Source organism: Lipotes vexillifer, unplaced genomic scaffold (genome assembly GCF_000442215.2).
Source record: "Lipotes vexillifer unplaced genomic scaffold, Lipotes_vexillifer_v1.1 scaffold814, whole genome shotgun sequence".
Classification (NCBI taxonomy): domain Eukaryota; kingdom Metazoa; phylum Chordata; class Mammalia; order Artiodactyla; family Lipotidae; genus Lipotes; species Lipotes vexillifer.
Window position 1 is genome coordinate 737,075 of NW_006784081.1, and position 11,495 is coordinate 748,569.

General features: G+C 58.1%; 1 protein-coding gene across 1 annotated transcript in view; it reads left to right on the plus strand.

The window, feature by feature from the left end:
• The window catches only part of OBSCN (obscurin, cytoskeletal calmodulin and titin-interacting RhoGEF), a gene marked incomplete at its 5' end in the record, with an annotated part of 134,611 nt that overhangs the window by 40,045 nt on the left and 83,071 nt on the right, over positions 1–11,495 (plus strand). The window contains 17 exon segments of the mRNA XM_007456511.1: positions 292–404; positions 519–672; positions 857–1,018; positions 1,117–1,221; positions 1,999–2,265; positions 2,505–2,774; positions 2,895–3,161; positions 3,253–3,519; positions 3,627–3,893; positions 4,934–5,206; positions 5,906–6,172; positions 6,381–6,647; positions 8,190–8,462; positions 8,898–9,164; positions 10,142–10,408; positions 10,522–10,785; positions 11,107–11,370. Of these exon segments, the coding sequence (XP_007456573.1) occupies positions 292–404; positions 519–672; positions 857–1,018; positions 1,117–1,221; positions 1,999–2,265; positions 2,505–2,774; positions 2,895–3,161; positions 3,253–3,519; positions 3,627–3,893; positions 4,934–5,206; positions 5,906–6,172; positions 6,381–6,647; positions 8,190–8,462; positions 8,898–9,164; positions 10,142–10,408; positions 10,522–10,785; positions 11,107–11,370 (4,014 nt within the window).

Here is an 11,495-nt window from a genome sequence, read left to right on the forward strand (position 1 = left end):
TCACTGCTGTGGCCTCTCCCGTTGCGGAGCACAGGCTCCGGACGCGCAGGCTCAGCGGCCATGGCTCAGCGGCCATGGCTCACGGGCCCAGCCACTCGGCGGCATGTGGGATCTTCCCGGACCCGGGGCACAAACCCGCGTTCCCCTGCATCGGCAGGTGGACTGTCAACCACTACGCCACCTGGGAAGCCCGGGGCTCATTCCTTTAACCAGCTGAGTGATTCCAACCAGCTCAGGCCCTGTCCCCACCCAGAGGCCTTGCTTCTCACCACTCCCCTCCTGTCTTTCCAGAGCTGCCTGTGAAGTTCAGCCACCCTCTGCAGGATGTGGTGGCCACGGAAAAGGACAAGGTGGTCCTGGCCTGTGAGCTCTCACGCCCCAATGTGGATGTGCGCTGGTTGAAGGTGCCTGGGAACTTGGACTCCTCTGCCCGCTCTTACCTCTCACCATGGGTGGGCGGGAGTGGAACCACTCTGCTGGGCAGTTCCAGCACTTGACCTGGCCTCATTCCTCCATAGGACGGTGTGGAGCTGCGGGGGAGCAAGACGGTGGGCATGGTGGCCCAGGGGGCCTGCAGGAGTCTCATCATTTACCGATGTGAGCTTGGGGACCAGGGCGTGTATGTGTGTGATGCCCACGATGCTCAGAGCTCAGCCTCCCTGAAGGTGCAAGGTGAGGGCTGGGTGGCTGGGTGCAAGAACCTCCTGGCCCCCCACTTGGTCACCCAGCAAGTGCTTGGCCCTCTGGCTCTGCTCTTGCCCCACCCATCCTGTACTCCCTCAGCAAGCTGGGGTGGGGGGTAGCAGTCAGATAGCTCTGCGTGTCAGGATGTAGCAGGGCCTGCTTCTTGCCCCAGGCCAAAATGTCCAGATCGTGAGGCCTCTGGAGGATGTGGAAGCGATGGAGAGGGAGGGTGCCACCTTCTCCTGCGAGGTCTCCCACGATGAGGTGCCTGCCCAGTGGTTCCGGGAGGGCAGCAAGCTTCGGCCCAGTGACAATGTGCGGATCCGCCAGGAAGGTGAGCTGAGGACAGTGGGTGGGGCTTCAGCAGGGTTTCTCCTCCTTCCCGCCCCCAGGCCACCCCTCCCTTGAGTGCTGAGTGGCCTGTGTTCCCAGGAAGGACATATACTCTCATCTATCGGCGGGTCCTGGTGGAAGATGCAGGGGAAATCAAATTTGTGGCACAACGTGCAGAATCACGAGCCCAGCTCCGAGTAAAAGGTAATGGCGGCTCAGGGCAGGGCATGGGCTGGACAGCATGTGTGTGAACAAGCTTGTGTACTGAGTCTTACAGGGCTGAAAGGCCAGCTGTGCCTGTCCTGGGGTCCCTCCTGGAATGAGGACAGCAGTGATCCAGGAGGAGGGAAAGGGGGGTATTCCCTCCTTGGCAGGAAGAAAGTGGTCTAGGGGAGGCAGCCTTGGGGTCTCCTTCTTTGTTTAAAACGGAGGTACCAATGAATTCTTCCTGGGACTGCAGCAAGTGCTGGAGAGAAAAGGTGTGAGGCCCTGGCAGGAAGTAAGCACACGAGGCTTTACCTGGTGGCCTTGAAGACAGTCAAAGTGGCTGCGGGGCATGAGGGAGAAAGGGTCTAGAAACAGGTAGGGGGCAGGGGTGTGGGGCATTTGGATGCATAAGGTGAGGGCAGGGTGCAAGGGATTCGGAGGTGTGCAGGATGAGGGTGAGGCTGTGTGGCGAGAGGATGGGCGGGGTGGGAGAGTGAGGCAGGCATGCGCATGATGAGGCCCACTGGATGATAGCGAGTGTGGGTGTGTGCCCAGTGTCCTTGTGGTCAGATGTGAATAGCAAGTCCCAGACTAGCCCGAGGGCAACACTCAGCCTAGCTATCTGCTGGCTCTGGTGGGCGGGCCGGCATAGGCTGTTTAGCCTGAGCATGATGTCCCAGTCCGGCTGGTTGGAAGATGCACAGCCACAGCACCCAGCCCTGGGTGTTCGGGATCACTGTGCACCTGCCCTGACCCTGCTGGGTGTACCCACAGAGCTGCCAGTATCCATCCTACGCCCGCTGCGGGACAAAATCGCAATAGAGAAGCACCGGGGTGTGCTCGAGTGCCAGATGTCGAGGGCCAGCGCCCAGGTGCGGTGGTTCAAGGGCAGCGTGGAACTGCAGCCTGGGGCCAAGTATGAGATGGTCAGTGACGGCCTCTACCGCCAGCTAGTCATCAACGCAGTCCAGCCTGAGGACGAGGACACTTATACCTGTGATGCTGGCGATGTTAAGACCAGTGCCCAGTTCTTTGTGGAAGGTTCGGGCAGGGCTGGGTGGGCAGCTGTTCCTTTTTTCCGCCAGGGGAGGTGTTACAGCCTGTGGCACTTAGAGGTGGCCAGGTCTGAGAAGGACCTGGCTGGGCACGTTGGGTCACCCCAGGGAGGAAGTGAGCATGCCTGAGAGGGTTTGTTCCCAGGAAGTAACACCAAACCTGCAGGAGGGGTGGCTGGTGATCCTCCCCCGGGACTGCCCCAGTGACTGGCCGCTCGCCCACAGAGAAATCCATCACTATCGTGCGGGGCCTGCAGGATGTGACGGTGACGGAGCCTGCCCCTGCCTGGTTCGAGTGTGAGACCTCCATCCCCTCAGTGCGGCCGCCTAAGTGGCTCCTGGGGAAGACAGTGCTGCAGGCAGGGGCTGACGTGGAAATGGAACAGGAGGGCACAGTGCACCGGCTGACGCTGCGGCGTACCTGCTCCACCATGACAGGGCCGGTGCACTGCACCATTGGCAAATCACGCTCCACCGCCTGCCTGGTGGTCTCAGGTAAAAGTGCGCTGCCTGGCGGGTTGGCTGCAGATGGAGAGGGGGCAGGGCAGGGGCAGGTGTTATGGCCTTGTGGTTTGGCCCACTTTACGCAATGCTTCCCTCTTTCCTCCGCCACAGACATTCCTGTGGTGCTCACGCGGCCACTAGAGCCCAAGGTGGGGCGCGAGCTGCAGTCGGTAGTCCTCTCCTGTGACTTCAAGCCACCCCCCAAGACCGTGCAGTGGTACAAGGCGGAGACACCCCTGGTGCCATCTGACAAGTTCAAGATGAGGCTGGAGGGCCACATGGCAGAGCTGTGCATCCTGCGGCTCACACCCGCGGATGCTGGTGTCTACCGGTGCCAGGCCGGCAGTGCCCAGAGCAGCGCTGAGGTTACTGTGGAAGGTACAGAGCGAGGGGGCACAGGACCACCAGAGGGTCTCTAGGGGAGGCGGTGATGGCGGTCATGCTGAGCTGCCTGGTGTGCTCCTGGCAGTGCGGGAGGTGACGGTGACGCAGCCACTGCAGGACTTGGAGGTCACGGAGGAGGGCTGTGCCTGCTTCTCCTGCGAGCTGTCCCACGAGGACGAGGAGGTGGAGTGGTCGCTCAATGGGACGCCACTGTATAACGACAGCTTACACGAGATTACCCATGAGGGCCGCCGCCACACGCTGGTGCTGAAGCAGGTCCAACGGGCTGACACGGGCACTGTATGCGCCTCCTCGCCCAAGGTTATGGCCTCGGCCCGCCTGGAGGTCAAAGGTGAGGTGTCCTTGTGGGGTCTCTGGGGACCCCTGGGATGTGCACCTGGCACCCCGAGGGCCAGAGGTGGCAGCTCGTCCCCTCAGTCGCCCACACCTTCCCTGCAGGGAAGCCGGTGGTGTTCCTGAAGGCGTTGGACGACGTGTCCGTGGAGGAGTGGGGCACGCTGGCCTTGCGGTGCGAGGTCTCTGACCACCAGGCTCGTGTGGTGTGGCGAAAGGATGGCATGGAGTTGGGCCCCAGTGACAAGTATGAATTCCTGTACACAGCGGGCACTCGGGGACTCGTGGTGCACAACCTGAGCAGGGACGATGCTGGCCTGTACACCTGCGATGTGGGCACTGATGAGACCCGTGCCCATGTCAGCGTGCACGGTGCGTGCTGCAGCTGGCTCCAGGTGGCGGGGCCAGGGCACTGGGGGCGTGGCTCTGGGCATGGGGGTGCCTCCGCCCGGGGGGCCCAACCACTCTCCGAGACCAGGGGCTGCTCTGCTGAGCCTGGAGAGGTCAGGGCAGGCTCCTGAAGGAGCAGGCTTGACAGGGTCTGAGGAGACCCAGGTGCAGGCAGGTGGGCCAGGGATGATGGGCAACAGAGCAAAGCTTGGGAGACTAGACTGGCTCTGCTTGATAGAGTCCCAAGGTGTAAAGGATTCTACAGAGGCTGGAAACATTCACTCTGCACCAGGGGATGTGTACGGGCAGGCACAGGGGCCACGGAGGGGCGGTCTGGAGAGCCTCCTGGAGTGGGCGAGTGGGAGAGCCCAAGATGTCAGGCAGGGGGTGCCCCAGTAGGGCTCCCAGGCCATGGCACAGCTTGGTGAAGGTGGCTGTGGGCAGGCCACGTGCTTTTCACATTGCTCCTGCCAATCTGGGCCTGGTTCCCCAACCATAGGGTGGATGCCTGACGTCCTGGGTGCATCACTGTCCGGGCTCCATCCCCGTAGTCCTGCTTTCTCTTGTGTGCATGGCAGGCCTGCTGCTCTGTGATCCCGTGGCTGGTCCCTGATGGTCTGGCCAGTGTTTGATGAGACAGGAAAGGGCCAGGAAAGGGAGGGCGGTGTGGTGAGTTTGTCCTAGAGCTGGATTGCCTGTTCTTCTGGAGCATATAAGCTGGTGACAACTGTGTGCGGTGCTTATTCTCTCCACATTGTTCCATAACAAATGTGAAGGCGGCCGCCCTGGTCATAACGCATAGCTATCAGCCATCCAGACACCAAGGTGTGGACAGCTGGAGGCCGAGAGAACATTTGCTGAGAGGGGCAGCAGGCCCTCTGGGAGTGGGGTTGGGGAGGGTGGGCTGGTCTTGTCCCTCCTGGGGTGTGGACCGGGGCTGCTACAGGCTTGACGGTGCCTGTCTCGAGGGGCAGGCTTCCGTGGGCCTGGCTGGCATGACGGCTGTCTCCTCTGGCCCACAGACCTGCACGTGGGCATCACCAAGAGGCTGAAGACAGTGGAGGTGATGGAGGGCGAGAGCTGCAGCTTTGAGTGCGTCCTGTCCCATGAGAACACTAGCGATGTTGCTGTATGGATGGTTGGTGGGAAAACGGTGGGCAGCTCTGGCCGCTTCTGGGCCACACGCCAGGGCCGCAAGTATACGCTGGCTGTCCGAGATGCTCTGCCAAGTGACGCTGGGGAGGTGGTCTTCTCTGTGCGGGGCCTCACCTCCAAGGCCTCGCTCATCATCAGAGGTGGGTGATGGTGGCTGTGGGAACTGACCGGCTGGGGCAGGTCGGGGGTCTGTCTCCAGGGGCTGGTTTGGGGGCTGATGAGCCTGGAGCAGGGGCCTTGGGCTTGGAAGCTGGAAGGGGGTGCATCTGGGGACTGTCTCCCCAGCCCCTGGTTGGCACCTGGAGGCATCTGTCAGAGTACTGGGGGCTTCTGGTCATCCAGGGGCCTTACTTTCTAGGATGAGGTTCTGGAGCCTTTGGGCAGAAGCAGGGTTTCTGATCTTCAGTCTGTGATTCGACTGCTGTGGTAGCTCCCAGGGTGCATGACTTGTGAAGCCAGTGAAATTGCCATTGGCATTTCTGAGCTCCTGCTTCCAGCATGAGTACTTGGTGCCAGTGGGTGAAGCTCAGCCCATAGTCAGTGCTGGCCCATGGCCGTGCTTTGAGTCACAGGACTCTGAACAGTGCTGAGAACATAAGATTCTGTGGTCTAATATTTCTCCCTCCCGGAGTCCTTCCCTGGTGTTCCAGGGCTCTGAGGCCCCTGGGTCTGAGGTTCCAGAGTTGGAAGCTTTGGAGCTGTAGGTTCTGTGGTCTCAACCTTCAGAGCCTGAAAGTTCCTGAATGCCTGCCTTGCCCTCACCACAGGCATGGCTAGGGCTGTGGCTGTGGGTAGAGCTGTGGCCATGCTTCTTGGGCCACCATCTCTGTTCTTTTCAGAGAGGCCAATTGACATTATGAAGCCACTGGAAGACCAGCGGGCCATGCTGGGTGAGGATGTGGTGCTGAGGTGTGAGCTGTCACGGGAGGGGACCCCAGTGTGCTGGCTGAAGGACGGGAAAGCCATTCGCAAGAGTCGGAAGTATGAGCTTCTCATCGAAGGCACTCGAGCCATGCTGGTCATCCATGCAGCCTCACTCAAAGATTCTGGCGAGTACACGTGTGAGACAGAGTCTTCCAAAAGCACAGCCAGCCTCCGAGTGGAAGGTAACCCCCATGAGAGACCGTGGGACAGCCCCTGTGGCTTCTCTTCCCAGGCAGGAACGGAGGGGTGCCCAGCAGGGAAGGGGCTTGCTCAGGTCCCTGAGGTTCTGTGGGTGGGCCAGGAGATCCACCTGTGATGGGAGTGATTTCCTGTCCTGAGGGCCTACATGGGGTCTGCACAGGCCTCTCCCTCCCATCCATTCTCCCCCAGAAAAGCCAAACCAGTTCACGGAGGAGCTGGCTGACCTGCAGGTACAGGAGAAGGGCGCAGCTGTGTTCGCCTGCAAGACGGAGCGCCCCGCGGCCTCAGTGACCTGGCGCAAGGGCCTCACAGAGCTGCAAACCTCGGAGAAGCATGCTCCCAGCCAGGAGGGCCTGACCTTGAGGCTCACCATCAGCGCCCTGGAGGAGGCGGACAGTGACACTTACACCTGTGACATCGGCCAGGCCCAGTCCCAGGCTCGGCTCCTGGTGAAAGGTTAGGCCCAGTCACCGTGCTCTTGCTCTCATTTGCACACTCTATTTCAAGGCCCATGGTGTGCTCAGGTGTAAGCTTTGTTTAAAGTAGACTTGGAGATGGGCAGAGATCAGAACTCTGCCTGGCCCTAGACAAACCCAGCCTTGGTTTCCCCATCTCCAAGGGGAGTTGTCCTGGGTGGTCTTGTCTCTGGCCCTCCCAGCTGGGCCTCATGTAAATGAGTCAGCAGCCCACGTTTATTTGTGCATTCATTTGCTGGATGAATGTTCCTGGAACCCTACCAGCGTGTGCCCCTGCATGAGCTCTGCATTTACTTACATACAGATGTACCGCCTCTGCTCCTGTGGAAGGAGACTTGCTCGGGGAAGTTTTTAGGTTTGAGCAGCAGTTTTCACCTGGCAGGCAGGGTGAGGGTTATCATTCTCCCACTTCACAGATAGGGAGACTGGGCCTTTACTCGGGGCTGTTGGCTGGTTCAGGGTTGTAGGACAAGCAGGCATCAGGGCAGGGTTGAGCCCAGCCCTCCAGATCCCAGGACCGGTGTCCAGGGTGAAGTCAGGTGGAGGTCCTTCCTGGGGGTCTCTCCACAGAAAAAAAAAACCCACAAGAATAACAAAGAAGCCTCACTCTTGATTTTTTTCTCTTTTTCAGTGAAATACAGTGAATCCACTGAGCTCAGTGAAAACATTTTGTTAGTGCAGTAGAAGCACTGCTATCTAATAAAGTACTGGGTTGGCCAAAAAGTTCGTTCAGGTTTCTCCGTAAGGTGCTACGAAAAACCCAAACGAACTTTTTGGCCAACCCAGTAGATGTTCATACTTTAAAAAAGTCAGAGTGTCCCATAATAACAACATATGGTCTTTAAAAACATTTAAAACACACAGACTTGTACCAGTCTAATAGTGTCAGCCAGAGCCTTTTCTTTGTGTATCAGTTCACGAATCAGAATTCCGTATCTCTTTTTGTGTACATCACTCTCCTGATGTGCTATCTATGCTTTCTGGTGTGCAATAGCTTCAAGACACCTGTGAATGCAGAAGGAATCTGGAGGCCAATCTGTCTCTATATTTATGACTTATTCCTAAGCTTTCACCATACCTAAGACAACAGCAAAAAATTTTTTTCTAGCCATTCACGTTGTCAGTCCTCCAATGCATTCGATTTAAATGTTATCATAGCCATGCGTCTTTTTTCACACTCGGTTCTTCTGTTAATACAAAATTTAATTGCGTTAAGTGATTTCTGTGACAGGCATAACCAGGTTAGGGAGCACAGCTTGATGGAGGGGCCTTACAGTGGGTCACCTTGTGTGCTCTGCAGAAGGACCCCAGAGGTGGATTGGGGCTCACTGGTGGATCTAAAACAAATACTTTTGGACAGTTCAGCTCGGACCCACTTACTGCTTTATGTTTTGTCATTTGGAGCCCGTTAGAGTCATTTGCTCGATCTCTGTTGTGAGCCCACCCCAGGTCTTGGGGAGCACCCTGCTTCCCTTGGCAGCTGGCCAGAGGGTCCCTGACATGCCCATTTGTGTCCCTGCAGGCCAGAAAGTGCTCATCACGGAGGACCTGAAGGACTTGGAGGTGCAGGAGGGCTCCTCGGCCACCTTTTGCTGCCGTATCTCCCCTGCCGACTACAAGCCGGTCCACTGGTTCTTGGACAAAACCCCACTGTCTGCCAATGAACTCAGTGAGATCGAGGTCCAGCCAGGTGGCTACCATGTGCTTACCCTGCGGCAGCTGGCCCTCAAGGACTCAGGCACCATCCATTTTGAGGCAGGCGACCAGCGGACCTCAGCTGCCTTGCAGGTCACAGGTAGGCTGCATGCCCAGTGCCCAGTGCCGTTGTGGGGGCCAGTCTGTGTGACTAAGCATGCAACCTCAAGACAGTGGCTTGGCCACACGCTGGGTGAGGCCCTGGGGCTCACAGAGAAGGCACGATGGACTTCCCATGGGCTGGGGCCTTGGATCCCAGGGGGCGGGGCTTGGGAGGCTGAGTGGCGCTATTTCAAGATGCGTTGTTGCACATGATATGCAGAGGTGATCTGAAGATCAGTGTAGAGGCTGGGCCCACCCCGCTGGTGTGTGGAGCCACACAGAGCCTGTCCTGTTCCCCCAGCAGCCCTGTCTGCAGCCCAGACTGAGGGGGGCAGGTGGGCACTGACCAGAAGTGTTGCCTGGCCTGCAGTGAGACCTGGGGCTTTTCCTGCAGGAGCCCCCAAGTGTCATATGCATCCCTCTCTGTCTTCAGAGAAGCCAGGTGTTTTCTCCCGGGAGCTCACAGATGCCACAGTCATGGAAGGGGAAGATCTGACCCTTGTCTGTGAGACTGCTGCTTTAGACAACCCTGTGTGCTGGACCAAGGATGGGAAGGCCCTGCGGCCGTCGGCTCGGTGCCGTCTGAGCTATGAGGGCCGCAGAGCCCAACTGGTCATCACTGACACCACCCTTCAGGACGGTGGGTGCTACAAGTGTGAGGCTGGCGGTGCCTGGAGCAGCTCCATTGTCAGGGTCCATGGTGAGCCCCTGGTGGGGGCTGCTGGGCAGCCTCCAGCTGCACTCTGGGCACCCCTGTTTTTTGTCTTGCTAAGGACAAGGGGGACTCCAGGACTCTATCTGACCCTCTCTATCTCTGCCCTCTATGTGTGTGTGTGTGTGGCGGTGGGGGGGGGGCTGCTGTTCTGAGGATCCTTCTGTCCACCTGTATCTTTCCAGCAGTTCATCCATCTCGCTCTGCTCCCTACTGCCCATCTCTGGGTCTCTGATGGTCCGGATAGCATCCCTCACCCTCTCTTGGTCTTCTGACCAGCAATCTCTTTTTTACTTCATTCCTGACTTTGTTTTGTGTTCTGACGTCACCGTGTCTCCCTTCTCCTGGCTTGGCTCATCTCCATCTGTCTCAGTCAGCTCGCGTTCCTGGTAACAAATACCACAGACTGAGTAGCATAAAAAAACGTGTCTCCCGGTTTATTTTCTCCCAGTTCTGGAGACTAGAAGTCTGAGATCAAGGTGTTGGCAGGCCTGGCTTCTCCTGAGGCCTTTCTCCTTGGCGTGTAGATAGCTGTCTTCTCCCTGTGTCTTCACAGTCATCCCTCTGTGCCTGTCTGTGTCCTAATCTCCTTTTCTTGTAAGGACACCAATACTGTGGGATTAAGACCCACCCTAGTGACGTAATTTTACCTCAGTCTTCTCTTTGAAGACCCCCATCTCCAAATACGGCCCCATTCTGGATCCTGAGGGTTGGGCCTCCAACAGATGAATTTGGGGGACACAATGTAGCCCATAACACTCCACCCTTCTCTGTTTCCTGCTGTTTGGCTTACCCTCCTGGAGAGGCAGAGGTTTTGAGGTCACCGTCACTAGCCCCCAGTGTAGACGGTGAGGTGGGCCTGCCTGCACCCTGCAGCTGCTGCTCTCAGCCATGCTTGGCTGCAGGGGAGACCCCTGTAGGAGGCAGCGGGGTGAGGGCTGAGCTGAGCTCATGCCTGTCCACAGCTCAGCCAGTGCGGTTCCGAGAGGGGCTGAAGGACATGGAGGTACTGGAGGGTGGTGCTGCCACACTACGCTGCATGCTGTCATCGGTGGCCATGCCCGTGGAGTGGCGTCATGGAGATGAGGTTGTGCAGCCTGGAGGCAAGTACAGCCTGCGGCAGGAGGGTACCATGCTGGAACTGCTCATCCGGGACCTGCGGCCTCAGGACAGCGGGCAGTACTCCTGCTGCTTCAGGGACCAGATAACATTGGCCAGGCTCACCGTACAGGGTAAGTATACTTACTCACTCTGCCCATGTGACCCTATGTGGTTCCATACAGCCCCTTTCATCCTTTGTGGGGGGATGAAGATGATGTCTTGTGTCCATCGGACCTTGTTGCAGCCCTACCTGCTGAGTTCATAGGAAGACTGAGAAGCAAGGAGGCCACAGAAGGGACCACGGCCAAGCTGTGCTGTGAGCTGAGCAAGGCAGCCCCTGTGGAGTGGAGGAAGGGGCCTGAGACCCTCAGAGCTGGAGACAGAGTGAGCCTGAGGCAGGATGGAGCTGTGTGTGAGCTGGAGATCCGTGGCCTGACCGTGGAGGATGCTGGGGAGTACTCGTGCGTGTGCGGGCAGGAGAGGACATCAGCCACGCTCACCGTCAGGGGTAAAGACCACACGTGACCACGTGGACTGGCATTTGGTGGCTGCCCATCACCTCTCTGCTCTGTTTCCTTTTCTACTCTGCTGTCTCGCTATCCTTTTCCTTCTATAATTCTTTCGTTGTCCCTGTCATGTTCCCTGTCTGCTGTGTGGCACATGTACAGGTTGGACCTTTAAATGTCACAGTCCACAGTGTGTACTGGGCACACCCAGCAGGTGATCCATGTCCGGTTAGGTTTTGTATCTTCTATGAACTATCCAATTCCTGTTTCTTCTGCGTGTTCAGAGAGCGTGATAGTGTTTGTGTGTTTCTGACCATCTCCAGGCCTGCCTGCCAAGTTCATAAAGGGTCTGAGGAAGGAAGAGGCCACGGAAGGGGCCACGGCCACGCTGCGCTGTGAGCTGAGCAAGGCAGCCCCTGTGGAGTGGAGGAAGGGACCCGAGACCCTCAGAGCTGGAGACAGAGTGAGCCTGAGGCAGGACGGAGCCGTGTGTGAGCTGGAGATCTGTGGCCTGCTTGTGGCAGATGCCGGGGAGTACTTGTGCGTGTGCGGGCAGGAGAGAACAGCGGCCAGGCTGACTGTCAGGGGTAAAGACTGTGTGTGGCCACGTGGAGCAGTGGCTTCGTGTCTAAGGGCTTGATCACGTCCTTGAGCTCTGCCCTGTCTGTGTACAGTCTTTCGCTTCTGTGTGCATCTCCTGCATTCCTGCAGC